Source organism: Oncorhynchus clarkii, chromosome 4, assembly GCF_045791955.1.
Source record: "Oncorhynchus clarkii lewisi isolate Uvic-CL-2024 chromosome 4, UVic_Ocla_1.0, whole genome shotgun sequence".
NCBI lineage: Eukaryota > Metazoa > Chordata > Actinopteri > Salmoniformes > Salmonidae > Oncorhynchus > Oncorhynchus clarkii.
In genome coordinates this window covers 21,697,437-21,724,882 of record NC_092150.1, presented here as the reverse complement: position 1 = coordinate 21,724,882, position 27,446 = coordinate 21,697,437, and the positions used below count along the sequence as shown (strand labels likewise).

At 41.4% G+C, this 27,446-nt stretch overlaps 2 protein-coding genes across 2 annotated transcripts in view; both read right to left on the bottom strand.

Annotated features, from left to right (window-relative positions):
* Positions 1-2,752, bottom strand: part of LOC139406597 (glypican-1-like) — a 58,526-nt gene extending 55,774 nt beyond the window's left edge. Inside the window, exon 1 of the mRNA XM_071149360.1 lies at positions 2,134-2,752. Within this exon, the coding sequence (XP_071005461.1) occupies positions 2,134-2,290 (157 nt within the window). The 5' untranslated portion in view covers positions 2,291-2,752. The remainder of the gene's footprint in view (positions 1-2,133) is intronic.
* A 15,226-nt stretch (positions 2,753-17,978) lies between these two features.
* The window catches only part of LOC139407945 (glypican-5-like), a 140,526-nt gene continuing 131,058 nt past the window's right edge, over positions 17,979-27,446 (bottom strand). The window contains exon 9 of the mRNA XM_071151822.1: positions 17,979-18,175. Coding sequence (XP_071007923.1) covers positions 17,979-18,175 — 197 coding nt within the window. The remainder of the gene's footprint in view (positions 18,176-27,446) is intronic.

Here is a 27,446-nt window from a genome sequence, read left to right as displayed (position 1 = left end):
TGGAGGAAATAAAATCCTTTCTTTGTCAAGGATACCGTAGGAAACTAAAGGGATTACATTATTGAAGTATCCATTGAACAGTGAACATTGAGGGACCATTGTCAGCTGGGTATTGCTACAGTCATCACGGATGTAATAAATACATAGATCAGGTAAAAATGACACACGGCAAACTTAAATTACATTTTGCACAACATAGATCAGTATCTACAGAACATATTTGCTTTTTATCCAGTCCACGGTCACATACAGGAAAGTAGGGTGTAAAAAAAATATCGATATAGAAGATATAAAGTATCTTTTGTCCTGGAAGTTATGAAAAACTACAATCTTTATCCAATCCTGAGCTGCAACCAATGCTTTGTTTTTCAGATAAAAAAAAAAAAAGACAGACCTTGTATGATTCTCATTGGGAATATTCAATGTTTTCCCCTTGCTTTAACAATATCATCTATGAGACTGAATGAAGTGACCTTCAAATTCCCTGCAGAGCCCACTGGCAATACCCCTACTACCTTAGTTCTGTGTACATAATCCACAGCCAACAGGAGACTCAGAAACCTATTACAACTCCGCAATAATGCAAAGGTGTGTGTGTGTGTGTGTGTGTGTGTGTGTGTGTGTGTGTGTGTGTGTGTGAGTGCATGCGCACCCATATGCATGTGTATGTGCATACCTATGCATGAGTTATGGATAATACAACAAAGAGTCCACTATAAAGGATGGATGCATCAAAGGCTGACATTGGCCATTAATCACTGTGACAGAACATGATGCGTTGCATGGGGAACAGGCTAAAACAGATGCTGGATGAGAAAACTGTTCTTTTGATGCATCTTCATCTCCATGGTTGTTTTGATAACCCATCCTGAAATATTAACTGTTTACTACTCACTTAATGTCATATTGAATGTCAGAATATAGATATAACATACATTTCAGTAATTTAGCATACTGTGTTCAAGCCATGACATCACACCATGACACTATTCAATATGATTATGTGATGACATCATCTTTGCTGATGGACTGTTTGTTCAGATGAGGCAGTTAAGAGGGAGGCCTTGTCTAATAGAGATGAGCACTGGGAACAGAAGTCCAAAGGTTAAAGGAACAGGCAGGACAATTAAGAGTGTACCTAAATACAATTAGCATACAAATGGTTAATAGTAAAACAAATACTGTATTGAATATTGAGCCTGAAATAGAATGTATGTCCTACCATGCTTTGCCTCTTAGTTATACCATGCTTTCTTTTATCCACATGACTAAAAACAAGTGATGCACTCGCAGGTAAAAGGCCACGTGTCAAACTCATTCTACAGAGGGCCGAGCATCTACGGGTTTTCGCTCATCCCTTGTACTTGATTGATGAATTAAGGTCACTAAGGTCCCCTCACCTGGTTGTCTATGTCTTAATTGGAAAAAACAAAAAAAACAAAAAATACAAAAAATACAAAAAAAAAGATGCAGGCACTACGCCCTTCATGGAAATGAGTTTGACACCCCTGTAGTAGGCCTACTGATAATTAGTTTTTTTTTAAATGATCTTTCTGTACACAAAAAGGTGCTATCTAGAACCTAAAATGCTTCTTCGGTTGTCCCCATAGGAGAAACCTTTAAATACTATTTTTTGGGATGCAGGTATAACCCTTTTGGTTCCAGGTAGAACCCGTTTGGGTTCCATTTAGAACCATTTTTGAATAGGGTTCTACGTGGAACCCAAAAGGATTCTACCTGGAACCCAAAAGGGTTATCTTATGGGGACAGCCATATAACCCTTTTGGAAACCTTTTTTAAGAGTGTACCACATCTAAAAGTCATACATTGATATCAGGCCCTGGCCTATGTGAAGACACCAGAGCACTTCGAGAAGCTCTTTTCAAATGTAGTTGCAACTTCGGGGCTTCATCAAGTTAGCTGCACATGGAGATTGTGCTAGTAGGCTGTCCGTAGATACAGAAGCCTACAACAGCCGACCACTCACCTACTTATTGCCCTCAATCGTGTCTTATGCTCATAATTTAAATATTTTACACTGGAAACCAAAATTATAACATTTTATATAATTATTTAATTAAACAGTTGCTTGAAAAATATAATAGTATGTCTAGAAAATGTGCCGTTACTTACCAGATATCTCTGTCTGTGGCACCCCGTTGAGAGTGAAGCCTTTACCGCTGTAGAACTGTCGAACATCCGAACAGCTCCGGGCTTTACTGCTCGCATTGTCCGCCGACAATGGGATAGCAGATAGACAAAGGAATAGGAGAGCCTGGAGAAAATCCATACTGACAACCAAATAGTAAGGTGTAGATCAAAGAGAACGAGTCTTGGCAATTAAAAATAAATCCTACAAAGCCTCGTATGACATTCAACCGGTAGATAAAGCCTCCCTTGGCGGTGTATCTCGCTTTGGCGCGGAGGATACAGCTGGAAACACCAGCTGAGCAATCTGTCAGCGCTCCCCGGAGTCCTGTGACGACGCTGTGACTGTCAAGATGAGCAAGTCCTCGCAGTGATGAGTCTACTAGGCAGAACCGCTCTAAAAAAAAGAAAATAAAATGAATTACTGTAATACGTGTTATCAAAATCCACCAATAAACCGAATAAAGGCTCTTCTACTGTCAGTGAAGAGTCACAGTAGTCTTTGATGAAACTGTATGGAACAGGTGAACTCTACAAATATCGGAGATGTGTAAAGGAGAATAGCCCGAGTGTTGTGAGCTGAGCACGTAGCACAGCCAGTATAGGATTGGAATCGCGCTGGGATACTCATGCGGAGCTGTTGTTTTGGTGCCGCCCCGCGGAGAACAGAGGATGCCACCACCTGCAGGTCAGTGCGCTTCTGTTTTCTTTTTTTTTCTTTCTTTGTTGTTGTTGTTGTTTTTTAAATACATTTTTATTCATAATACAAAATCAACAACTTCGAATGTGCAGCACTTTAATATTACGATGTATCTTTCTTCCAGAGCCAATCAAAACCTATTTGTTTGGTGAAAAATAAGTGTATAATTCTAGAAAAATCACTCGAGATTTCGCGTTATGGAGATGAGCTCAAATGCATTGTTGGCTCTTGAAAGTCCACACCATCTCTAGGCTACTGGATGGGATAAAGATGTAGGCTCTTTATTTGTATACCTTGCAGTATAACTTTCATACAAAGCAGGAAATGTAAAACTTGTAGCGTATTTGAGGTTTAAAAAGGCCTCTGAAGTTTGTAATTTTCACTTTATAATTTCAGACTTTCCCTTACAAAAAATGGTATCAACCCCTACAAAAATGTCCATTCATTATAATCCACATAGTAATTCAGATTTTCTGTTGCAGCATAATTATTTTCCTGTTGTAGCATACTGTCTCAAATCTAGATCTGTACCATGACCACAATAGGACAATACTTTCTGTTCATCTGTTTGAGTTCTGTGCATAATACATTTTTTACCCACAGGTGTCCATAAAACACAATGACAAAACTCACATAATTGCACTGAACGAAGTGTCTTCATTAATTCTCTACACACATTCCCATTGACATAGGCCTACTGTACTGTACACACTAATTTCCAAGCATATAATCCGATTGTCAGCCGGATCTCCCTGCATGGCACAAAGATGGGTACAGAAGCCTGAGAGGTGGGAGTTGGTGGGTGGGAGGTCCCACCAGCCACTAAACTGTATGTGTGAAATGACAGTGTAATTACATGTACAGGGGACACATCTAGTCTCTCACTAACCACACTGTAATCCCTGTTACAGTGTAGCCTGCCAGGGTCTGTACTGGATTAACATGGGGTTGTCGTGAATTGGGACACAGCCCTCTGTGTGTGTGTGTGTGTGTGTGTGTGTGTGTGTGTGTGTGTGTGTGTGTGTGTGTGTGTGTGTGTGTGTGTGTGTGTGTGTGCGTGTGCGTGTGTGCATGTGCGTGCATGTGTGTGCGTGCGAGGGTGCATGATTGCATGGTTGTGTGTATAGTCTGTGTGCATGTGTGATAGAAGTGCGAAATGTATTCCTTAGGCCAACCTGGACTCAGGGAGAGATGTAACATAGTAAATGTAAATCCTGGACACTCCAATTAGTATGATGTATTACGTTTCTTATGGTATGTATTCATTTGTGGATGTCCAGGTTAGGGTTAGGCTTAGCTAACATGCTAAGTAGTTGCAAAGTAGTTCAAAAGTGTTAAGGTGTTGCAAAGTTTCTAATTAGCTAAAATTCTAAATTTGTCCAGGATGAGATTCGAATGTGCAACCTTTTGGTTGCTTGACGTTTGCGTTTAATGCCTACCTATCCTTCCCGACCAACAACCTTAATTTAATTTTTTGCCTTAAGTAACCTTCTGTCTTTTATATAACCATATCAAACGTAACATACCTTACTAATTTGAGTGTCCCGGACAGTGTTACGTCTAGTCTATTACTCTGTTACGCCCATCCAGGCTGCATAGCCCTACAAAGCGAGACAGTTAGAAGACAGAAAGGGCAAGGCACTGATATTTGTCAGTGAAAGGCTCTTGGCAGAGTTCCCTCCCTCTCTCTCTCTCTCTCTGACTGAGAGTGGCAGCCACATTTTGAGTGTACCCATGCCAGGAGGTTGTTACTAGTTACTACAGCCACAAAATGAAAATTGGCGAAATTGTAAAAATTCATGATAACAAACATTTGCTTTTTGGTCTAATTCAAGCTCAAGGTTAGGCATAAGGTTAGCAGTGTGTTTAAGGTTACGGTTAAGGTTAGATTTAAAATCAGATTTTAAGAAGATAAATTATATAAATAGGCAAGGTTTAGCCCTAATTATGACTTTGTGCCTGTGGTAACTACTGACGAACATGCCAGGAAGTAAAAGCAGGAAGTGTACCCTTCAATCTGCGCTGTGATTTGTTGAGTCAAATTAACTGACATTACAAAAAATATATCGAAATATATTTTAGATTTGATATTCTTCAATGTAGCCACCCTTTGCCTAGATGACAGCTTTGCACACTCGGTATTTGGTACACTTGGTATTCTCTCAACCAGCTTCACCTGGAATGCTTTTCCAACAGTCTTGAAGGAGTTCCCACATATGTTGAGCACTTTTGGTTGCTTTTCATTCACTCTGCGGTCCAGCTAATTCAAACCATCTCAACTGGTTGAGGTTGGGTGATTGTGGAGGCCAGGAATCACAAATAGCCATTACACAGCCTGTAGGTGTGTTGGGTCATTGTCCTGTTGAAAAACAGATGATAATCCCACTAATCTCAAACCAGATGGGATGGCGTATCGCTGCAGAATGCTGTGGTAGCCATGCTGGTTAAGTGTGCCGTGGAATTCTAAAGTAATCACTGACAGTGTCTCCAGCAAAGCACCCCCACGCCATCTCACCTCCTCCTCATTGCAGCAATTTGACCATGAAGGCCTGATTCACGCAGTCTCCTCTGAACAGTTGATGTTGAGATGTGTCTTTTACTTGAACTCTGTGAAGCATTTATTTGGGCTGCAATTTCTGAGGCTGGTGACTATAATGAACTTATCCTCTGAGCAGAGGTAACTCTGGGTCGTCTTTTCCTGTCGCGGCCCTCGTGAGAGCCAGTTTCATAGCGCTTGATGGTTTTTGGGACTGCGCTTGAAGAAAAGTTCAAAGTTCTTTAAATGTTATGTATTGACTCATCTTCATGTCTTAAACTAATGATGGACTGTCGTTTCTCTTTGCTTATTTGAGTTGTTCTTGCCATAATATGAACTTGGTATTTACCAAATAGGGATATCTTCTGTATACCACCCTTACCTTGTCACAACACAACTGATTGGCTCCAACATATTAAGGAAAGAAATTCCACAAATTAACTTTTAACAAGGCACATTGTTAATTGAAATGCATTCCAGGTGGTTACCTCATGAAGCTGGTTGAGAGAATGCCAAGAATGTGCAAAGCTGTCATCAAGGCAAAGGGTGGCAACTTTGCAGAATCTCAAATATATACTGCATGATTCCATATGTGTTATTTCATAGTTTTGATGTCTTCACTATTATTCTACAATGTAAAAAATACTAAAAATAAAGAAAAACCCTGGAATGAGTTTGTGTGTCCAAACTTTTGACTGGTACTGTATATTCGATTGCATGAACCACATCAGTTTGCATCATTTGAATGAACATCATACATTTTCATGGCAATCCAGCATCAGTTGAAATAACATTCCAAAATACCATGGAAATTATTGCATCACAATACCAGGCAGACATTGTGAGTGTACCCATACGTTTACCAGTCAAATTGAGAGGGTTAGGGCTTCCAAGCCCGTTTTTATTCATTCTGTTTCTATGGGTTGATAAATAGGAGGAAAGTGGAATTGTCGGATGTGGCATGGCTTGCAGACTATAATGGATTACAAAGGGAAAAGCCCAGTGGCACATAACTCCCAAACAAGCTGAATGCATTTTATGCTCACATCAAGGAAAACAACACAGAGTCCTGCTTGAAAGCACCTGTTGTTCCAGATGACTGTGTGATCTTGCTCTCTGTGGCCGATGTGAATAAAAACAGGTTAACACTTGCAAAGACTCCGGGCCAGACGGAATACCAGGGCGCGTTCTCAGAGCATGTGCAGACCAGCTGGCAAGTGTCTTCCAAAGCTCATCACCAAGCACCCTGGGACTGAACACCTCCCTCTGCAACTGGATCCTGGACTTCCTGATGGGTCGACCCCAGGTGGTGTTGGTCGACAACAACACCTCAGCCATGCTGACTCTTAACACGGGGGCCCCTCAGGGGTGCATGCTTAGTCCCATCCTGTACACTATACAGTGAGTATACCAAACATTAAGAGCCCCCCCCCCTCCCCCTTTTGCCCTCAGAACAGCCTGAGTTTGTTGGGGCATGGACTCTACAAGGTGTCGAAAGCGCTAAACAGGGATGCTGGCCCATGTTGACTCCAATACTTCCCACAGTTGTGCCAAGTTTGCTGGATGTCCTTTGGGTAGTGGACCATTCTTGATACACACGAGAAACTGTAGAGTGTGAAAAATCCAGTAGCGTTGCTGTTCTTGACACAAACCGTTGTGCCTAGCACCTTGTGGCACATGTACACAATCATTGTCTCAATTGTCTCAAGGCTTAAAAATCATCCTTGAACCTGTCTCCTCACCTTCATCTACACTGATTGAAGTGGATTTAATAAGTGGCATCAATAAAGGATCATAGCTTTCACCTGCGTACACTTGGTCAGTCTATGTCATAGAAAGTGCAGGTGTTCTTAATGTTTTGTATTCTCAGTGTATATACACACTATACACACACTCACTCACACACACACTGACACTCTCATGCAAAACCCACACACCTTCACATACACTACATACACCCACAACACACACACACATACCGACACAACACATACACACACACGCACAAACACACACACACTTTTACACTTATAATTTGCTTTTGCTACTCTGTTCTTTATTTTACTCATATTATTATCTATCGTGATCCCTAGTCACTTTACCCTGCCCCTGCACATCGATCTGGTACTGGTATTCCCTGTATGTAACTCCATTCTTGTGTATTTTATTACTCTTGTGTTACTATTAAGTTTTTTTTTTTTTACTCTGCATGGTTGGGAAGGGCTAGTAAGTAAGCATTTCACACTAAAGTCTACACCCGTTGTATTCGGTGCATGTGACAAATACAATTACATTTTTTTATTTGATTTTGATCAGCCCCATAGTCTCATTTCTGAGCTTAATGGAGCAGAATAGTCCAATCACTGCACATGCCTCACATGCATGGATCCATTCATTTATGCTGCATAACACCGAAAGTAGTTTTTCTCTGTTGTCAGCTTCTATTCATGATGCAATTCAAGTTTATATAAATGATCATGAGAAACATCCTTCCCACTGGAAACAGACGTCATATCAATGTCAAGTTTTTATTTATATTTGGTTGAGTTGAATCAACAAAACATTTCTATGTCATTTGATTTAGGTTAACAGTTGGGTTGATTCAACGTCATCACATTTAATTATTTTTGTTGAAATGGTGTGGAAACAACATTGATTCAACCTGTTTTTCGCAATGGGATATAGTGGTTAAGTGCATTGCAGCATTAACAAGCACCTTTCAAACCAAAAGCAAACGGAACCCGGATTCATTTCACACATTCTGCTGTTCTATTCCGTCAGACTGGTTCTTGTGGTTGGCCAATATTCTAACACATGCACATCTCACACGTCATGTTCAATAAATAGTTGGATACCAAAAACTTTGTTTGCATGTCAATGCAAAAACAGAAAATGCTGGATTATTCCCAACAAAATATTAAGGATGACAATCCAGAGCTATTCATAATACACAGTCTGCTATTCCATTTGATGGAATTATTTGTCAAGATAAGATCATGACATTCTAGCTAGGTCTGTTAGGGTAATGACTTTAGTCATGACTGATTGGTTTGTAAGCAGAATGGTGAGAATGTAAGAATCTGCTCTAACCTGAAAACAATAGTGTGCCAATGTCTGCCACTCTAATACAAAACAATGCCTGTTAGATGCTCTTCATTACATTTAGCGTGTTTATTCTGATTTAGCTTGTCATGTTAATGAAATTGTGGCGAGTGAATCTGGTGTAACATTTGAAACAGCTGGTGACAGAGAGAGCAAACAGAGGTATATCCTAGTGTAGCCTCCGTCATTTTCACACCTGTCCTGACCAGAACATGCAGATGGAGAGAGCTGCACTACCAGCCACACATTCCCTTCCTTTCTGACCAGAGTTGGGTAGATGACTTTCCAAATGTAATTTGTTACATATACTAGTTACTTGTCCTAAATTGTAATCAGTAATATATTTTTTTGGATTACCCAATCTCAGTAACGTAATCTGATTACTTTTAAGTTACTTTTAGATTACTTTCCTCTTAAGAGACATTAGAAGAAGACAAAAAGTATCAATGTGACATCGTAGTGGTCTCTGACTTGGTAAACAAACTTAAACCTGCACCTTTTTTTCAAGGCTGAATTGAAGTAATTGAGGAAATGTAAAAGTAATCCAATAAGTAATCATTTAGTTTTTCAAAAACATTGTACAACTGGCGACCGAAGTCAGTGTGCATGCGCCCGGCCCGCCACAAGGAGTCGCTAGAGGGCGATGGGACAAGGACATCCCAGCCAAACCCAGACGATGCTGGGCAAGCTTATGCGTCTCCCGGTTGCGGCCCAGCTGTGACACAGCCTGGAATTGAACCCAGGTCTGTAGTGGCACCTCTAGCTCTGTGATTCTGTGTCTTAGACCGCTACGCCACTCGGGAGTCACCTGGAATGATACTTCTAACAGTTGATTTGTTGTTGTGTGATCCATCAGAATTTGGATTTTAAACAGTACACTTTCAGCACCAACTTTTAGGCTTCAGGGCCTGGTCTATCAGTGTGAAACCCAGTAGTCTGGGAGATCTCCACTAAAGCCCTTTGCCCTCCTTACCGTTCCTCCATGATGGATGACCTCTCATGCTCCACTATCCCCCAGGATAAGGCTGCTAACCTCAGTCCATCCCCTCAGCCCCTCACTGCTAAGACACCGAATTACCAACACACATTTGATGGATGAGCGCCAATTGAACTGAATGAACAGGGCAACTGTGAGGCTTAACCCTCTATAATGTATATGTGCATTCATGCAGATTGTGTGCACGCACGCACGCACACACACACTCACACACATGCACAAACCCACACATTTATGCACTGCTTAAGACTCCACAGAGATGAAAGGGGGTCTAGACTGACGATGAAGATAGATATGGAATCAACACATCTACATACTGTACAGGCTATGCGTTTGTGTGTTTCTGTGGCTCTGTGTGTGGTGCATTCCTGCAGCGTGGTGATGAAAGTCTTGGGGCTGGAGGACAGGGCTCAGGTCAGAGGGGGCTGGGCTGGGGGTAGTGGGGGCTACAGACCTTTGGGTCTGGCTCTCCGGGCGGCGCTCTGCTCTGCCTCTATCTGGCAGAGAGAGGTCCTGGAATAGCTCTATGCTGCTGGCCTGGCAGAGAGAGGTCCTGAAATAGCTCTGTGCTGCTGGCCTGGCAGAGAGAGGCAGCTCAACCGTTAGCTCCACTGATCCCCACCTCTCCCTGACTGGAGGAATCCCTGCTATTAATGGAGCGTTATTAGAGAGCACCATATCAGCATTAGAAAGTGTGAATCCATTATGGGCAACTGCAAGCTAAATCCTATTCAATCTTTCTTACAGAAAACTGAATCCCTATAGGCTAATGAAGCTGAGCCAACATGAACTACAGTTGAAGTCTGAAGTTTACACACACCTTAGCCAAATACATTTAAACTCAGTTTTTCACAATTCCTGACATTTAATCCTAGTAAAAATTCCCTGTTTTAGGGAATTAGTTAGGATCACCACTTTATTTTAAGAATGTGAAATGTCAGAATAATAATAGAGAGAATGATTTAATTCAGCTTTTGTTTCTTTCATCACATTCCCAGTGGGTCAGAAGTTTACATACACTCAATTAGTAGTTGGTAGCATTGCCTTTCAATTGTTTAACTTGGGTCAAACATTTTGGGTAGCCTTCCACAAGCTTCCCACAATAAGTTAGGTGAATTTTGGCCCATTCCTCCTGACAGAGCTTGTGTAACTGAGTCAGGTTTGTAGGCCTCCTTGCTCACACACGCTCTTTCAGTTCTGCCCACAAATTTTCTATGGGATTGAGGTCAGGGCTTTTTGATGGCCACTCCAATACCTTGACTTTGTTGTCCTTAAGCCATTTTGCCACAACTTTGGAAGTATGCTTGGGGTCATTGTCCATCTGGAAGACCCATTTGCGACCAAGCTTTAACTTCCTGACTGATGTCTTGAGATGTTGCCTCAATATATCCACATAATCTTCCATCCTCATGATGCCATCTATTTTTGAAGTGCACCAGTCCCTCCTGCAGCAAAGTACCCCCACAACATGATGCTGCCACCCCCTTGCTTCACGGTTGGAATGGTGTTCTTAGGCTTGCAAGCCTCCCCCTTTTTCCTCCAAACATAATGTTGGTCATTATGGCCAAACAGTTCTATTTTTGTTTCATCAGACCACAGGACATTTCTCCAAAAAGTACGATCTTTGTCCCCATGTGCAGTTGCAAACCGTAGTCTGGCTTTTATTATGGTGGTTTTGGAGCAGTGGCTTCTTCCTTGCTGAGTGGCCTTTCAGGTTATGTCGATATAGGACTCGTTTTACTGTGGACATAGATACTTTTGTACCTGTTTCCTCCTGTACCTGTTTCCTCTATCTTCACAAAGTCCTTTGCTGTTGTTCTGGGATTGATTTGCACTTTTCGCACCAAAGTACGTTCATCTCTAGGAGACAGAACGCATCTCCTTCCTGAGTGGTATGATGGCTGCTTGGTCCCATGGTGTTTATACTTGCGTACTATTGTTTGTACAGATGAACATGGTACCTTCAGGCGTTTAAACATTTCTCCCAAGGATGAACCAGACTTGTGGAGGTTTACAATTTTTTTTCTGAGGTCTTGGCTGATTTCTTTTGATTTTCCCATGATGTCAAGCAAAGAGGCACTGAGTTTGAAGATAGGCCTTGAAATACATCCGCAGGTACACCTCCAATTGACTGAAATTATGTAAATTAGCCAATCCGAAGCTTCTAAATCCATGACATCATTTTCTGGAATTTTCCAAGCTGTTTAAAGGCACAGTCAACTTAGTGTAACTTCTGACCCACTGGAATAGTGATACAGTGAATTATAAGTTAAATAATGTGTCTACCAACAATTGTTGGAAAAATGACTTGTGTCATGCACAAAGTAGATGTCCTAACCGACTTGCCAAAACTATAATTTGTTAACAAGAAATTTGTGGAGTGGTTGAAAAATGAGTTTTAATGACTCCAACCTAAGTGTATGTAAACTTCCAACTTCAACTGTATGTGACCTGGCCTGGAAAGGACAGTCGGTGGTTTTGGCCAAGCTCCAGGTCCAGCCATGGTGTCATAGAAATCAGATGTTAAGATAACCTCTTGAGTTGAACCATTGGCATAAATTAATTAACTTTTTTTCTGCCTTTACATGTTTCATAACAAGTCGGAATCGGATTTCACCTTCGAGATTCAAGGTTTTTGTAGCATTTGTGAATTTGATCAAAAGTGGGTAAGTTATATACTTGTCAGACCACGCAGAGTTGCACTTTGACCTACTATAACATGCTGACCACACCACTCGCCTTCAAGTGCGCAAGTGTTACAAAAGGAATGTACACATACATTTTATTCAATCATTGCACTCCGAACGTCTGCGTAGCTAGGCGCTAAAATAGAACTCGGTTTTATTTGTGATGCTTGACGCGCTGTAAGTCCGGCCTCTCCCATCTCCTCATTGGTTTTTAGGAGTATATACCCAAGTGGGTGATTGAAAGATGAACTGAGGTCCACACTCCAATCCAGTTGGTGGTGGTAATGCACCTTTAAATTGGTTGCCAACTGCCATATAAAGTCCAAAGAAGAAGCCTGAAGGAGGAGAGATGACTATAAACAAACTTGGTTTAACCTTTTATCTGTGTATTAATTGTCTGAGTAGAGGACCTTGTTTATTTCAGGGAAAATACCAACCCAATGTTTATATCCCAGGACAAATTAGCTAGCAACAGCAAGCTAGCTAGCTAAATTGCCTTAAATGTTTAATGCTTTTGGACCTGTCCCCAAATTAATATAGTTGGTTCAGAGTTTGTTTCGATATTTCAACCTGCGTGTCCTGATCGTGTCTGGTGTGGGTGGACAAAATCAACATGCGCATGATGGCGCACTTGGACGTGCACGCACACAAAACCAGCATTCTGTCTGTCTCTCCTTGTGGTGTGGGTTCTGCCTCACCGGTTACTTGGTATTCAGTGAGAGATGTATTTATTATCCAGCAGGGCCTGTCAGTGATTGGCTCCAACTTGTGGGGCTTGGCAGCAGCCGTTGCCAATCAAATCACAGTAATCCGGTGAAGGGCCAGAGGGCAATGAGCAGCGGCAGCCTGCCCAGCCCAGTCCTGCCCTGCTCAGCCTAGCCCAGCTTAGCTCAAGAGGCACTAAGTGGCAGAAACAACACAGACATGCACTGTTTGGCAAATCAATGCAGAATCACCAGTACAGTACTGGAAATATACTGTAGAAAATCCCTTTGTTTGAGAAGGGAATTTTCCCTGATAGTCTCGTCCTACAAGATTCAACTTCCTTTATCAATATTCACATCAATACTGCAAGGGCACTGTCTCATAGTGCAGTGTTTCCTAACTCCAGTCCTCTAGTACCACCAACAGAATCAGGGTATGATCGGGTGTGCTTGTCTGTCGCTACAACAAACATGTGCTGTTGGGGGTACTGGACTGGAGTTGGAAATTAAACACTGTCATAGTTGGTGAGAAAATAATGATATTGTTCACAAATTGATGGTTTGGCTAGGCACGACTATGACGGAAATGAAACATGTGCTTACTCACCACACTATCTCAGAAACAGCTTGGCTAAGTACCTCGACAAACACTTTGAACAGTTTGAGGAAAAAAAATCAGTCTTTCATGCAATCTCACACGATCTCAAAGAGAGCAAAGAGAGACTGGCACATCATGGTCAGATTGACTGTTATATGTTTATTAAATGTCCATGCGAGTCTACAGACAAAGGCTCCATCCGTTTAAGATAAAGGGCCAGTCTAGTATATCAGTCCTGTCGCCACTCACATGGCTCTGAACATTTACAGCATTTTAAAGGGGTTGCAAAGCAAGATCACATCATATCATAACATTGACATTGAAAGAAGTATAGAAGCAGTGTAGAAGGAGTGATGAGGTACATTATGTACCACTGGACCTGGCATTCAGAACAACAGGGAAGTCACAGGGTACATGGCTGTCCAGTATAACAGAATATTGGACAATCTGTCTCCCAGTAACAGCTCAAAGCCACATGGATAGACATGGATTTCATGGGGTCGCACCTAAAAATTATAAACTGGGTGGTTCGAGCCCTGAATGCTGATTGTCTGAGAGCCGTGGTATACCACGGGTATGACAAAACATTTCATTTTACTGCTCTAATTACGTTGTTAACCAGTTTATAATAGCAATAAGGCACCTCGGGGGTTTGTGGTATATGGCCAATATACCACAGCTACAGGCAGTATCTAGGTACCACGTTGTGTCGGCCCTTAGCCATGGTATATTGGTCATATACCATAAGGACACTTATTGCTTAAGTATACTATGGTATAAATACTATAGTATTCACTGTAGTGTTTTTGCAGACTTTGTAGTATTCACTGTAGTATTTGCTGTAGTATTTACAGTAAACTATAGTATAGTAAAAGAACTGTAGCATATACTGTAGTAATTAATGTAGTTTTTTGTGGACTGTACTATACTGTAGTATTTACTGTAGTGTTTTTGCCGACATTACTAGTATTAGTATTTACTGTAGTGTTTTTGTTTAATTATCTTTAACATAGAAGTGGAGGCTTTCTCCTTCAGGAAACATACTGGAGAAATACTAAAAGAGCACATTTTCCATAACCTGTAGGTAGGTAGGACTGGGGTCTGAATGGATAGTAAGGAACAATAACCTGTAGGTTACACAATATACTGTATGGTCTATAAATAGAATGTCGGTTTCTCATTTATGGGTGGCAAAAATTGTGATATGGTGGAGGGGAATTTGCAGATATGGGGGAGGGGAATGGGCAGGGTATATGCAAATAAGATACTGTAGTATTTACTATAGTTTAAAAAGGGGTAGTGTTTTTGCGGACATTAATGTAGTATTTACTAGTGTTTTTTCGTGGATACTGTAGTATCTACTTTAGTATTTTACAGTGTACTACAACATTCTATAGTAAGTACTACACATGATCGTGGGATACTACATACAGTGTGTAGTAGTGATGGGGGCCAAAATTGATATAGTTACATATCGAGATATTATTTTTGATGATACATATAGTATCGTTTTGACAATATTGCAGTATTATGTATGCGCTAGTTGGCTGTACCTGCACCAAAACTCCAGTGTGTTTCCTTCATAACTTGTTCTCCATCTTTTTAAATAGGGAGCCAATTTGTATTCAGCACTTTTATTTCCATGACTGATGAAACTCATTTTCTCATGGCTCTCTTGTCCATCTGCAGCAGATATATGGTAAGCAATATGTTTGGAACATCGAATTGCAATAAAATCACAGTATCGAATCGCAATACATATAGAATCGTGAGAATCGTAAAAATCGCAATACATATCACATCGGCTAACGTGATAATATCTAGTGTGTAGTATAGTATTCTACAGTATAATATAGAATTCTATAGTGTAGTATTCTATAGTGAACTGTTATATTTTTTCATGTAGGGTCTTTATTGAGTTGTAGACAATTTGTTTATTCAGCTATTATTTCCTTACTAGGCTAGGTTAAACACACTTGCTTATCGGTAAACCTAAAATTTCATGCAGAGTGGAGGTGTTTGCAGCATCCCTTTAAAGTGAGCAACGTCTGTAATAAAACATGTAACATAGATGAATAAGCATTGTGTGCGACTTCAAATATATACATGTATACACTTGCCCTAATTATAGAGGTGATCTCGATGCAATGGATGCAGGTTAACTAGGATGTCAGTGTGTGGGAACATATTTTCGGGCTTGGGCCAATCAAAACACACGAGCAAAATAATATGGTGAAGTTTATATTTCCACAGCAACAACTCCAATTAAGCCCTTGTCATCCTATCCTTATACAGTACAAACTGTATATTTACATAAATATGTGTATTTACATTTGTCTAGTAGGTCAGTTCTAGTACTGTACAAGCCATTATTACAAGTTTTAAAATGAAAGAAAATGATAGGTAAAGAAACACATAGTGCCGTGAAAAAGTATTTTCCCCCTTTCTATTTGTCTCTACTTTTGCAACATTTTTATAATGAATTATCAAATCTTCAACTAAAACTTAATATTAGATCAAGGGAACCTGAGTGAACAAATAACACAACAATTACATGGATCATTGTCTTACTGAATGACCCAGCTGCACTTCAGCTTCAGCTCGCAGATGGATAGCCTGACATTCTCCTGTAGAATTCTCTGAGACAGAGCAGAATTCATTGTTCCTTGTATTAAGGCATGTCATCCAAGTCCTGAGGCAGCAAAGCATCCCCAAAGCATCACACTACCACCTCTATGCTTGACCGTTGGTACATGGTTCTAACTGTGGAATGCAGTGTTTGGTTTTTGCCAGGCATAATGGGAACCATGTCATCCAAAAAGTTATACTTTTAAATCATCTATCCATAGAACATTATTCCAAGAGTCTTGATATTCATCCAGGTGCTTCCAGGTTGTAACGATCGTCATAATGGGTAGACCAAGGCGCAGCGTGATTTGGGTTCATCATATTTATTTTAAATGTGAACCAGCAACAAAACAATAAAGAGAAACAAACGAACGTACAGCCTTGTAGGGCTCAAAAGCAACAATACAAAAACAAGATCCCACAAACAACAGGTGGGAAAAAAGGCTACCTAAATATGATCCCCAATCAGAGACAACGATAGACAGCTGCCTCTAATTGGGAACCATACCAGGCCAACATAGAAATACAAAAACTAGACTACACATAGAAATAATAAACTAGGACACCCCCCAGTCACGCCCTGACCTACTCCACCATAGAATATAAAGGCTTTCTATGGTCAGGACATGACACAGGTGCTTTTTACTTGAGTCAACTTTTTGGACGACATGGATCCCATTATGCCTGGCAAAAACCAAACACTGCATTCCACAGTTAGAACCTCATACCAATGGTCAAGCATAGAGGTGGTAGTGTGATGGTTTGGGGATGCTTTGCTGCCTCAGGACTTGGATGACATGCCTTAATAGAAGGAACAATGAATTCTGCTCTGTATCAGAGAATCCCTATTGAGATGTTGTGACAGGACTTGAACCGAGCAGTTCATGCTTGAAAACTCACAAATGTCGCTGCGTTAAAGCAGTTCTGTGGGCTAACATTCCTCCACAGCGATGTGAGAGACTGATCAACAACTACAGGAAGCATCTGGTTGCAGTCATTGCAGCTTAAGGTGGCAGAACCAGTTATTGAGTGTAAGGGGGCAATTACCTTTCACACAGGGGAATTGGGTGTTGCATAACTTTGTTAATTAAATAAATAACATAAGTATAAATGTTTTTGTTATTTGTAAACTCAGGTTCCCTTTATCTAACATTAGCTTTTGGTTGAAGATCTGATAACATTTAGTATCAAAAATATGAAAAAATAGAGAATCAGAAAAGGGCAAATACTTTTTCACGAAACATGTAGACGTAAATATAGGTAAATAAACACACACAAACAAATACCACACATTAATACACAATATAAGTCCCATATGGGACCATATAAACATGTATAGTATGCTCGGTGACTATTAACAGGTGGCATAATCAAATGCAAACTAAGTAACAAATGGAGAGACCCCAGAGAACATGACGGTTGACTTTGCGTGTAGAGAGGTGAGGAGAGATTATGTCTTTTTAGGGCCTGATTACATTCTTCAGTTCAGCACTGTTTGTGAACTTTACTGTTCCTAAATCTAAGGACCACAGGAGAACCACCAGAACCATGGTTGTCCCTACTAGAGAGCAGTGGGATGTGTAGCTGGCCACATCTGATGGTCAACAGACCAGGCAGTCCAGAGAACCAGAGAGGAGGAGGCAGTGAGGAAAAAGCAGTGGAGAAGGCAGCAGTGGAGAAGGCAGCAAGGGAGAGAGATTTTATGAGACACATCCCACATCGCACAAACACAGCCATGCAGCCCGGCTCCCACTAACAAACAGGGAGCAGCTGAGGGAAAGCAACAGGTTCGCTGGCGAGCTCCTCCTCTTGTCCTTTTTCTCATCCTCCTCTTCCTGCTTTTCCTTCTTGTGAATGCTCCCCACCTCTCATGTGTGCTCAGTCGGTGTGATTAGCCAGGGCAGACAGGAGGATGAGGGTGATGGTGGTAGCTGGGTGGGGTGTTGGGGTGTGACCTGCAGCTCTCACAGCTACCTGTGGTGGGGGTTGGGCAGTGGGGACGTGCCATGGGGGCTCCCTGACTGCTGGGCTCTTCCCAAAAGGAACATGAGTGCTGGCCACGTCCACTCTCTCATCTGCAGAGGGAGACAGAGAAAGAAACCAGATAGAGCTGCTGCTGTCAAGACAAAGAGGTAGAGAGGGAAAGAACGAGAAGATGTAGATAAAGACAGAGGGAGTGAGGTATCCTAAAACACAAAGACAGACACACACAGACTTTTGTGCGCACACACACATATACAAACACACAGCTCTGTTCCAGGAGATCTACAAAACCTTGCACTTGCTACTGACCAGTGGCGGTCAGTGCCGTTTATGATGAAGGTGGAATATATATAATTTTTTTTCATGAGCATGGCCTTATTTGTATTATTGCATTTTGGATGACTGTCATTCATATTCCATTCACCAAGTTCAATGTAACGTAGATAGGTTTAGGGTACTACATGATACTCAAATTTCCCTATACCCATCATGAGGTTGCTACAACCTAGCCTATGAAAGAAAGTTTACAACGTAAGTGCACACAGGTCAAGAGAAACATTTTAGATGACAGACAGTGACACATTCAATACCGCCTTGCACACTCTTGCCTGTATCTAGCTTATCTAGGATGTAATCATTAGTCCAACAGTTGCAAACAAGAGTTTCTATTGGACAAATTCTGGTATTTCTATCCCCGTTTTGTTTGCTTCCGTTTAAGAAATGTTTTTCAACAGAAATGGTGAAATGAATACACCACAGATCATGCATAAATACAGTTCACTTTCATAGCAGCCACGTTGTATTCATTCTAGCCACTATGCACTCTCCTCCTTTCACCATTTCCCTTAGTTTGTGGACTTCAATGAACAACACATCTGCTGTATGTGACCAGGCGGAAAAACGTTTCAAGCAAATCCATGACATAACCGCTACACACAGCCTACATCATTAGCTATATTAGCTAAAGTAACGACCTAGTCAACATAGCTAATAGAACTAATGTGTTAGTAAACCCGCTACAATCATGCAGAAACCTTACAGTGTATAGTCAGTAAGCAGTTAGACCGGTGGCAATAAATTAATAAAACCAAAAGCTTACCTTGACTTGGAAGAGTTCCAGTGTTGTGTTGTATATTCATAGCCAACTAGCTAACATAGCATCCCTCTGTTTGAGCCAGGTGTTTGAGTAACTAAACTAGCCAGCTGCATTTACTAGCTAAGGAAATAAAACTGAAAGTGAATTTTTTTAATGAAATCTCTCTCTTTCTCTCTTCCTTGCTTCTCCTTCATTTTTGAAAAAATGTATTTGAAAACTGTTCAACCATTGTCTTTCTCTGTCTTTGAGTCAACTACTCACCACATTGCATGCACTGCAGTGCTAGCTAACTGTAGCTTATGTTTTCAGAACTAGATTCATTCTCTGATTCTTTGATTGGGTGGACAACATGTCAGTTCATGCTGCAAGAACTCTGATAGGTTGGAGGACGTCCTCCGGAAGTGTTCATAATTACTGTGTAAGTCTATGGAAGGGGGTGAGAAACAAGCCTCCAAGGATTTGTATTGAAGTCAACGTACAAAGAGGAGGACGGAAGCTAGCTGTGCTACCCTACAGAGTGCTGTTGAGGCTACTATAGACCTTCATTGCAAAACAGTGTGTTTTAATCAATTATTTGGTGACATGCGAATATATTTAGTATAGTTTAATCTAGAAAGGGTAACTTTGACAATGTTTTCCCATTTTTATTTGTATGAAATTCACTGAGGAGGATGGTCCTCCCCTTCCTCCTCTCAGGATCCTCCATTGCTACTGACAGGTAACACACACAAAACAGGGAGACAAAACATGAATGTATACAGTAAATACGTGAAAACAACTTTGTCACAGAATAACTTCAAATCCGTTGTACATCATTTCTACCAGCATGTCATATGTGACACCAAAGGAAAAAAACTCTAGACCACCTTTACTCCACACATAGAGATGCATACAAAGCTCTCCCCCACCCTCCATTTTGCAAATCTGACCATAATTCTATCCTCCTGATTCCTTCTTCCAAGCAAAAACTAAAGCAGGAAGTACCATTGACTCGTTCAATACGGAAGTGGTCAGATACTATGCTACAGGACTGTTTAGCTAGCACAGACTGGAATATGTTCCGGGATTCATCCAAGGGCATTGAGGAGTATACCACCTCAGTCATCGGCTTCATCAATAAGTGCATCTACGATGTCGTCCCCACAGTGACAGTACGTACTTATCCCAACCAGAAGTCATGGATTTTTTTTATTGTTTATTATTTATTTATTTTCTCCCCAATTTCATGGTATACAACTGGTAGTTATAGTCTTGTCCCATCGCTGAAACTCCTGTACGGACTCTTGAGAGAATATCGAGAGCCGTACGTCCTCCGAAACACAACCCAGCCGAGCAACACTGCTTCAAGACACAATGCCACTTAACCCAGAAGCCAGCCTTTTATGCTCGCTTCGAGGCAAGCAACACTGAATCATGCACAAGAACGCTCTCGGTAGCCGATTTGAGCAAGAACTTTAAACAGGTAAACATTCATAAAGCCACAGGGCCAGATGGATTACCAGGAAGTGTACTCAAAGCATGTGCGGACCAACTGGCAAGTGTCTTCACTGACATTTTCAACCTCTCCCTGACCGAGTCTGCAATACCTACATATTTCAAGCAGACGACTATAGTCCCTGTGCCCAAGAAAGCGAAGGTAACCTGCCTAAATGATTACCCCCGTAGCACTCACGTCTGTAGCCATGAAGTGCTTTGAATGGCTGGTCATAGCTCACATCAACAGCATCCTGCCGGATACCCTAGATCCACTCCAATTCGCATACCGCCCCAACAGATCCACAGATGATGCAATCTCAATCACACTCCACATCTATGTGAGAATGCTGTTCATTGACTACAGCTCAGCGTTTAACACCATAGTACCCACGAAACTCATCACTATGCTAAGGACCCTGGGACTAAACACCTCCCTCTGCAACTGGATCCTGGACTTCCTGACGGGCCGCCCCCAAGTGGTAAGGGTAGGCAACAACACATCTGCCACGCTGATCCTCAACACTGGGACCCCTCAGGGGTGTGTACTTAGTCCCCTCCTGTACTCCCTGTTCACCCACGACTGCATGGCCAAACATGACAACAGCATCATTAAAATCAAATCAAATCAAATTTATTTGTCACATACACATGGTTAGCAGATGTTAATGCGAGTGTAGCGAAATGCTTGTGCTTCTAGTTCCGACAATGCAGTAATAACCAACCAAGTAATCTAACCTAACAATTCCAAAACTACTACCTTATACACACAAGTGTAAAGGGATAAAGAATATGTACATAAAGATATGAATGAGTGATGGTACAGAACGGCATAGGCAAGATGCAGTAGATGGTGTGTGTGTGTGTATACATATGAGATGAGTAATGTAGGGTATGTAAACAAAGTGGCATAGTTTAAAGTGGCTAGTGATACATGTATTACATAAAGATGCAGTAGATGATATATTGTACAGAATATACATATACATATGAAATGAATAATGTAGGGTATGTAAACATTATATTAAGTAGCATTGTTTAAAGTGGCTAGTGATATATTTTACATCAATTTTCATCAATTCCCATTATTAAAGTGGCTGGAGTTGAGTCAGTGTGTTGGCAGCAGCCACTCAATGTTAGTGGTGGCTGTTTAACAGTCTGATGGCCTTGAGATAGAAGCTGTTTTTCAGTCTCTCGGTCCCTGCTTTGATGCACCTGTACTGACCTCCCCTTCTGGATGATAGCGGGGTGAACAGGCAGTGGCTCGGGTGGTTGTTGTCCTTTATGGCCTTCCTGTGACATCGGGTGGTGTAGGTGTCCTGGAGGGCAGGTAGTTTGCCCCCGGTGATGCGTTGTGCAGACCTCACTACCCTCTGGAGAGCCTTACGGTAGTGGGCGGAGCAGTTGCCGTACCAGGCGGTGATACAGCCCGATGTTGGTCGTTGTTGGTAATCAAGCCTACCACTGTAGTGTCGTCCGCAAACTTGATGATTGAGTTGGAGGCGTGCATGGCCACGCAGTCGTGGGTGAACAGGGAGTACAGGAGAGGGCTCAGAACGCACCCTTGTGGGGCCCCAGCGTTGAGGATCAGCGGGGTGGAGATGTTGTTACCTACCCTCACCACCTGCGGCCCGTCAGGAAGTCCAGTACCCAGTTGCACAGGGCGGGGTCGAGAAGGGTTAGGGCAGTGTGCAGTGTGGTGGAGATTGCATCGTCTGTGGACCTATTTGGGTGGTAAGCAAATTGGAGTGGGTCTAGGGTGTCAGGTAGGGTGGAGGTGATATGGTCCTTGACTAGTCTCTCAAAACACTTCATGATGACGGAAGTGAGTGCTACGGGGCAGTAGTTGTTTAGCTTAGTTACCTTAGCTTTCTTGGGAACAGGAACAATGGTGGCCCTCTTGAAGCATGTGGGAACAGCAGACTGGGATAAGGATTGATTGAATATGTCCGTAAACACACCAGCCAGCTGGTCTGCGCATGCTCTGAGGGCGCGGCTGGGGATACCGTCTGGGCCTGCAGCCTTGCGAGGGTTAATACGTTTAAATATTTTACTCACGTCGGCTGCAGTGAAGGAGAGTCTGCATGTTTTGGTTGCGGGCCGTGTCAGTGGCACTGTATTGTCCTCAAAGCGGGCAAAAAAGTTATTTAGTCTGCCTGGGAGCAAGACATCCTGGTCTGTGACGGGGCTGGTTTTCTTTTTGTAATCCGTGATTGACTGTAGACCCTGCCACATACCTCTTGTGTCTGAGGCGTTGGACTAATTATATTGACACCCTCCCCCCTCCATTTGTTTTTTGAACAATGCTGCTACCCGCTGTTTATTATCTATACAGTCACTTCACACCTACAGTTGAAGTCGGAAGTTTACATACACTTAGGATGGAGTCTTTAAAACCCTATTTCAAACACTCCACACCTTTCTTGTTAACGAACTATAGTTTTGGCAAGTCGGTTAGGACATCTACTTTATGCATGACACAAGTAATTTTTCCAACAATTGTTGATAGACACATTACTTAACTTATAATTCACTGTATCACAATTCCAGTGGGTCAGAGGTTACACTAAGTTGACTGTGCCTTTAAATAGCTTGGAAAATTCCAGAAAATTATGTCATGGCTTTAGAAGCTTCTGATAGGCTAATTTACATCATTTGAGTCAATTGGAGGTGTACCTGTGGATGTATTTCAAGGCATATCTTCAAACTCAGTGCCTCTTTGCTTCACAACATGGGAAAATCAAAAGAAATCAGCCAAGACCTCAGAAAAGAAATTGTAGACCTCCACAAGTCTGGTTCATCCTTGGGAGAAATTTCCAAACGCCTGAAGGTACCACGTTCATCTGTACAAACAATAGTACGCAAGTATACACACCATGGGATCACACAGCCGTCATACCGCTCAGGAAGAAGGCGCGTTTTGTCTCCTAGAGATGAATGTACTTTAGTGCGAAAAGTGCAAATCAATCCCAGAACAACAGCAAAGGACCTTGTGAAGATGCTGGAGGAAACGGGTACAAAAGTATCTATATCCACAGTAAAACGAGTCCTATATCAACATAACCTGAAAGGCTCCTCAGCAAGGAAGAAGCCACTGCTCCAAAACCGCCATAAAAAAGCCAGACTACGGTTTGCAACTGCACATGGGGACAAAGATCGTACTTTTTGGAAGCCGAAGAACACCATCCCAACCGTGCCACATGGGGAGGGACTGCAGGAGGGACTGGTGCACTTCAAAAATAGATGGCATCATGAGGATGGAAAATTATGTGGATATATTGAAGCAACATCTCAATACATCAGTCAGGAAGTTAAAGCTTGGTCGCAAATGGGTCTTACAAATGGACAATGACCCCAAGCATACTTCCAAAGTTGTGGCAAAATGGCTTAAGGACAACAAAGTCAAGGTATTGGAGTGGCCATCACAAAGCCCTGACCTCAATCCTATAGAAGATTTGTGGGCAGAACTGAAAAAGTGTGTGCGAGCAAATCTGACTCAGTTACACCAGCTCTGTCAGGAGGAATGGGCCACAATTCACCCAACTTATAGTGGGAAGCTTGTGGAAGGCTACCCAAAATGTTTGACCCAAGTCAAACAATTTAAAGGCAATGCTACCAAATACTAATTAAGTGTATGTAAACTTCTGACCCACTGGGAATGTGATGAAAGAAATAAAAGCTGAAAATATTTATTTTCACTACTATTATTCTGACATTTCACATTCTTAAAATAAAGTGTTGATCCTAACTGACCTAAGACAGGGAATTTTTACTAAGATTAACTGTTGAAAAACTGAGTTCGAATGTATTTGGCTAGGGTGTATGTAAACTTACGACTTCAACTGTACCTACATGTACAAATTACCTCGACTAACCTGTACCCACGCACATTGACTCGGTACCGGTACCTCCTGTATATAGCCTTGTTATTGTTATTTTATTGTGTTACTTTTTATAATTTTATACTTTATTTGGTAAATATTTTCTTAACAAACACTTCTTGAACTGCACTGTTGGTTAAGGTCTTATAAGTAAGTATTTCACGGTGGTCTACACTTGTTGTATTCTGTGCATGCGAGAAATAAAGTTTCACTTGATTTGACTTAACTGGGTTTCATCCGTTCTTTGGGTTTTTCACCCCAGAGAGCTGGGGAGGCTCAGCTATGAATCAATAACACGCTGGGGTGAGTAAATCACTGAGACAGGAGGGGGAATGATAGCGGTATGTAGTGAATGTAATGGCAGGTAACAACATAAACCTGACGTCACTAACAGCTGATGGCCTCATAGGATGAATTAAACACAGATTCACAGACACACAAGCTCCTGTATGTATAGTAAGCAAGAACACACATAAATACATAGTAATTAGATAAACATTTGCATACGCCTACTGCTTTTGGTCGGATGGCCGTCCACACTGTCATTAACTCCCCTCCGTATTTATTTGGACAGTTAAGCTAAAAAATAAATGTTCTCTCTTTATCCGGCATTTTGGATTTGAGATCAAATGTTTCATGAGATGACGGTACAGAATTTCAACTTTTATTTGAGGATATTTTCATACAGTATCTGTATTACTGTTTAGAAATGAATGCACTTTATATTTTTAGTCCTGCCATTTGAAGAAGTCATAAATACAGTGCCTTGCGAAAGTATTCGGCCCCCTTGAACTTTGCGACCTTTTGCCACATTTCAGGCTTCAAACATAAAGATATAAAACTGTATTTTTTTGTGAAGAATCAACAACAAGTGGGACACAATCATGAAGTGGAACGACATTTATTGGACATTTCAAACTTTTTTAACAAATCAAAAACTGAAAAATTGGGCGTGCAAAATTATTCAGCCCCCTTAAGTTAATACTTTGTAGCGCCACCTTTTGCTGCGATTACAGCTGTAAGTCGCTTGGGGTATGTCTCTATCAGTTTTGCACATCGAGAGACTGAATTTTTTTTCCCATTCCTCCTTGCAAAACAGCTCGAGCTCAGTGAGGTTGGATGGAGAGCATTTGTGAACAGCAGTTTTCAGTTCTTTCCACAGATTCTCGATTGGTTTCAGGTCTGGACTTTGACTTGGCCATTCTAACACCTGGATATGTTTATTTTTGAACCATTCCATTGTAGATTTTGCTTTATGTTTTGGATCATTGTCTTGTTGGAAGACAAATCTCCGTCCCAGTCTCAGGTCTTTTGCAGACTCCATCAGGTTTTCTTCCAGAATGGTCCTGTATTTGGCTCTATCCATCTTCCCATCAATTTTAACCATCTTCCCTGTCCCTGCTGAAGAAAAGCAGGCCCAAACCATGATGCTGCCACCACCATGTTTGACAGTGGGGGTGGTGCGTTCAGGGTGATGAGCTGTGTTGCTTTTATGCCAAACATAACGTTTTGCATTGTTGCCAAAAAGTTCAATTTTGGTTTCATCTGACCAGAGCACCTTCTTCCACATGTTTGGTGTGTCTCCCAGGTGGCTTGTGGCAAACTTTAACCGACACTTTTTATGGATATCTTTAAGAAATGGCTTTCTTCTTGCCACTCTTCCATAAAGGCCAGATTTGTGCAATATACGACTGATTGTTGTCCTATGGACAGAGTCTCCCACCTCAGCTGTAGATCTCTGCAGTTCATCCAGAGTGATCATGGGCCTCTTGGCTGCATCTCTGATCAGTCTTCTCCTTGTATGAGCTGAAAGTTTAGAGGGACGGCCAGGTCTTGGTAGATTTGCAGTGGTCTGATACTCCTTCCATTTCAATATTATCGCTTGCACAGTGCTCCTTGGGATGTTTAAAGCTTGGGAAATCTTTTTGTATCCAAATCCGGCTTTAAACTTCTTCACAACAGTATCTCGGACCTGCCTGGTGTGTTCCTTGTTCTTCATGATGCTCTCTGCGCTTTTAACGGACCTCTGAGACTATCACAGTGCAGGTGCATTTATACGGAGACTTGATTACACACAGGTGGATTGTATTTATCATCATTAGTCATTTAGGTCAACATTGGATCATTCAGAGATCCTCACTGAACTTCTGGAGAGAGTTTGCTGCACTGAAAGTAAAGGGGCTGAATAATTTTGCACGCCCAATTTTTCAGTTTTTGATTTGTTAAAAAAGTTTTAAATATCCAATAAATGTCGTTCCACTTCATGATTGTGTCCCACTTGTTGTTGATTCTTCACAAAAAAATACAGTTTTATATCTTTATGTTTGAAGCCTGAAATGTGGCAAAAGGTCGCAAAGTTCAAGGGGGCCGAATACTTTCGCAAGGCACTGTATTTGGACTAATTAACCTGTAGTATTTGGTCCCATATTCCTAGCACACAATGACTACATCAAGCTTGTGACTCTACAAACTTGTTGGATGCATTTGCAATTTGGTTTGGATGTGTTTCCGATTTATTTTGCCCAATAAGAACAGAAAGGTGATTCATGTTTTGTGTCATTTTGAAGTCACTTTGATTGTAAATAAGAATAGAATATGTTTAGCACTTCCACATTAATGTGGATGCTACCATTATTATGGATAATCATTAATTAATCATGAATAATGATGAGTTCTCAAGTTAGAGGCACAAAGATCATACCCCCCAAAACATGCTAACCTCCCGTTATTGGCAATACACTATATGTGAATTTGTCCAAATACTTATGACTTCTTCAAATGGGGGGACTAGATACATAAAGTGATTTAATTTCTTAAAGGTAAAACAGATATGTATGAAAATGCCATCCAATAAAAGGTGACATTCTGTTGTCACCTCATATAATTTGTTTTATCTCAAATCCAAAATGCTGG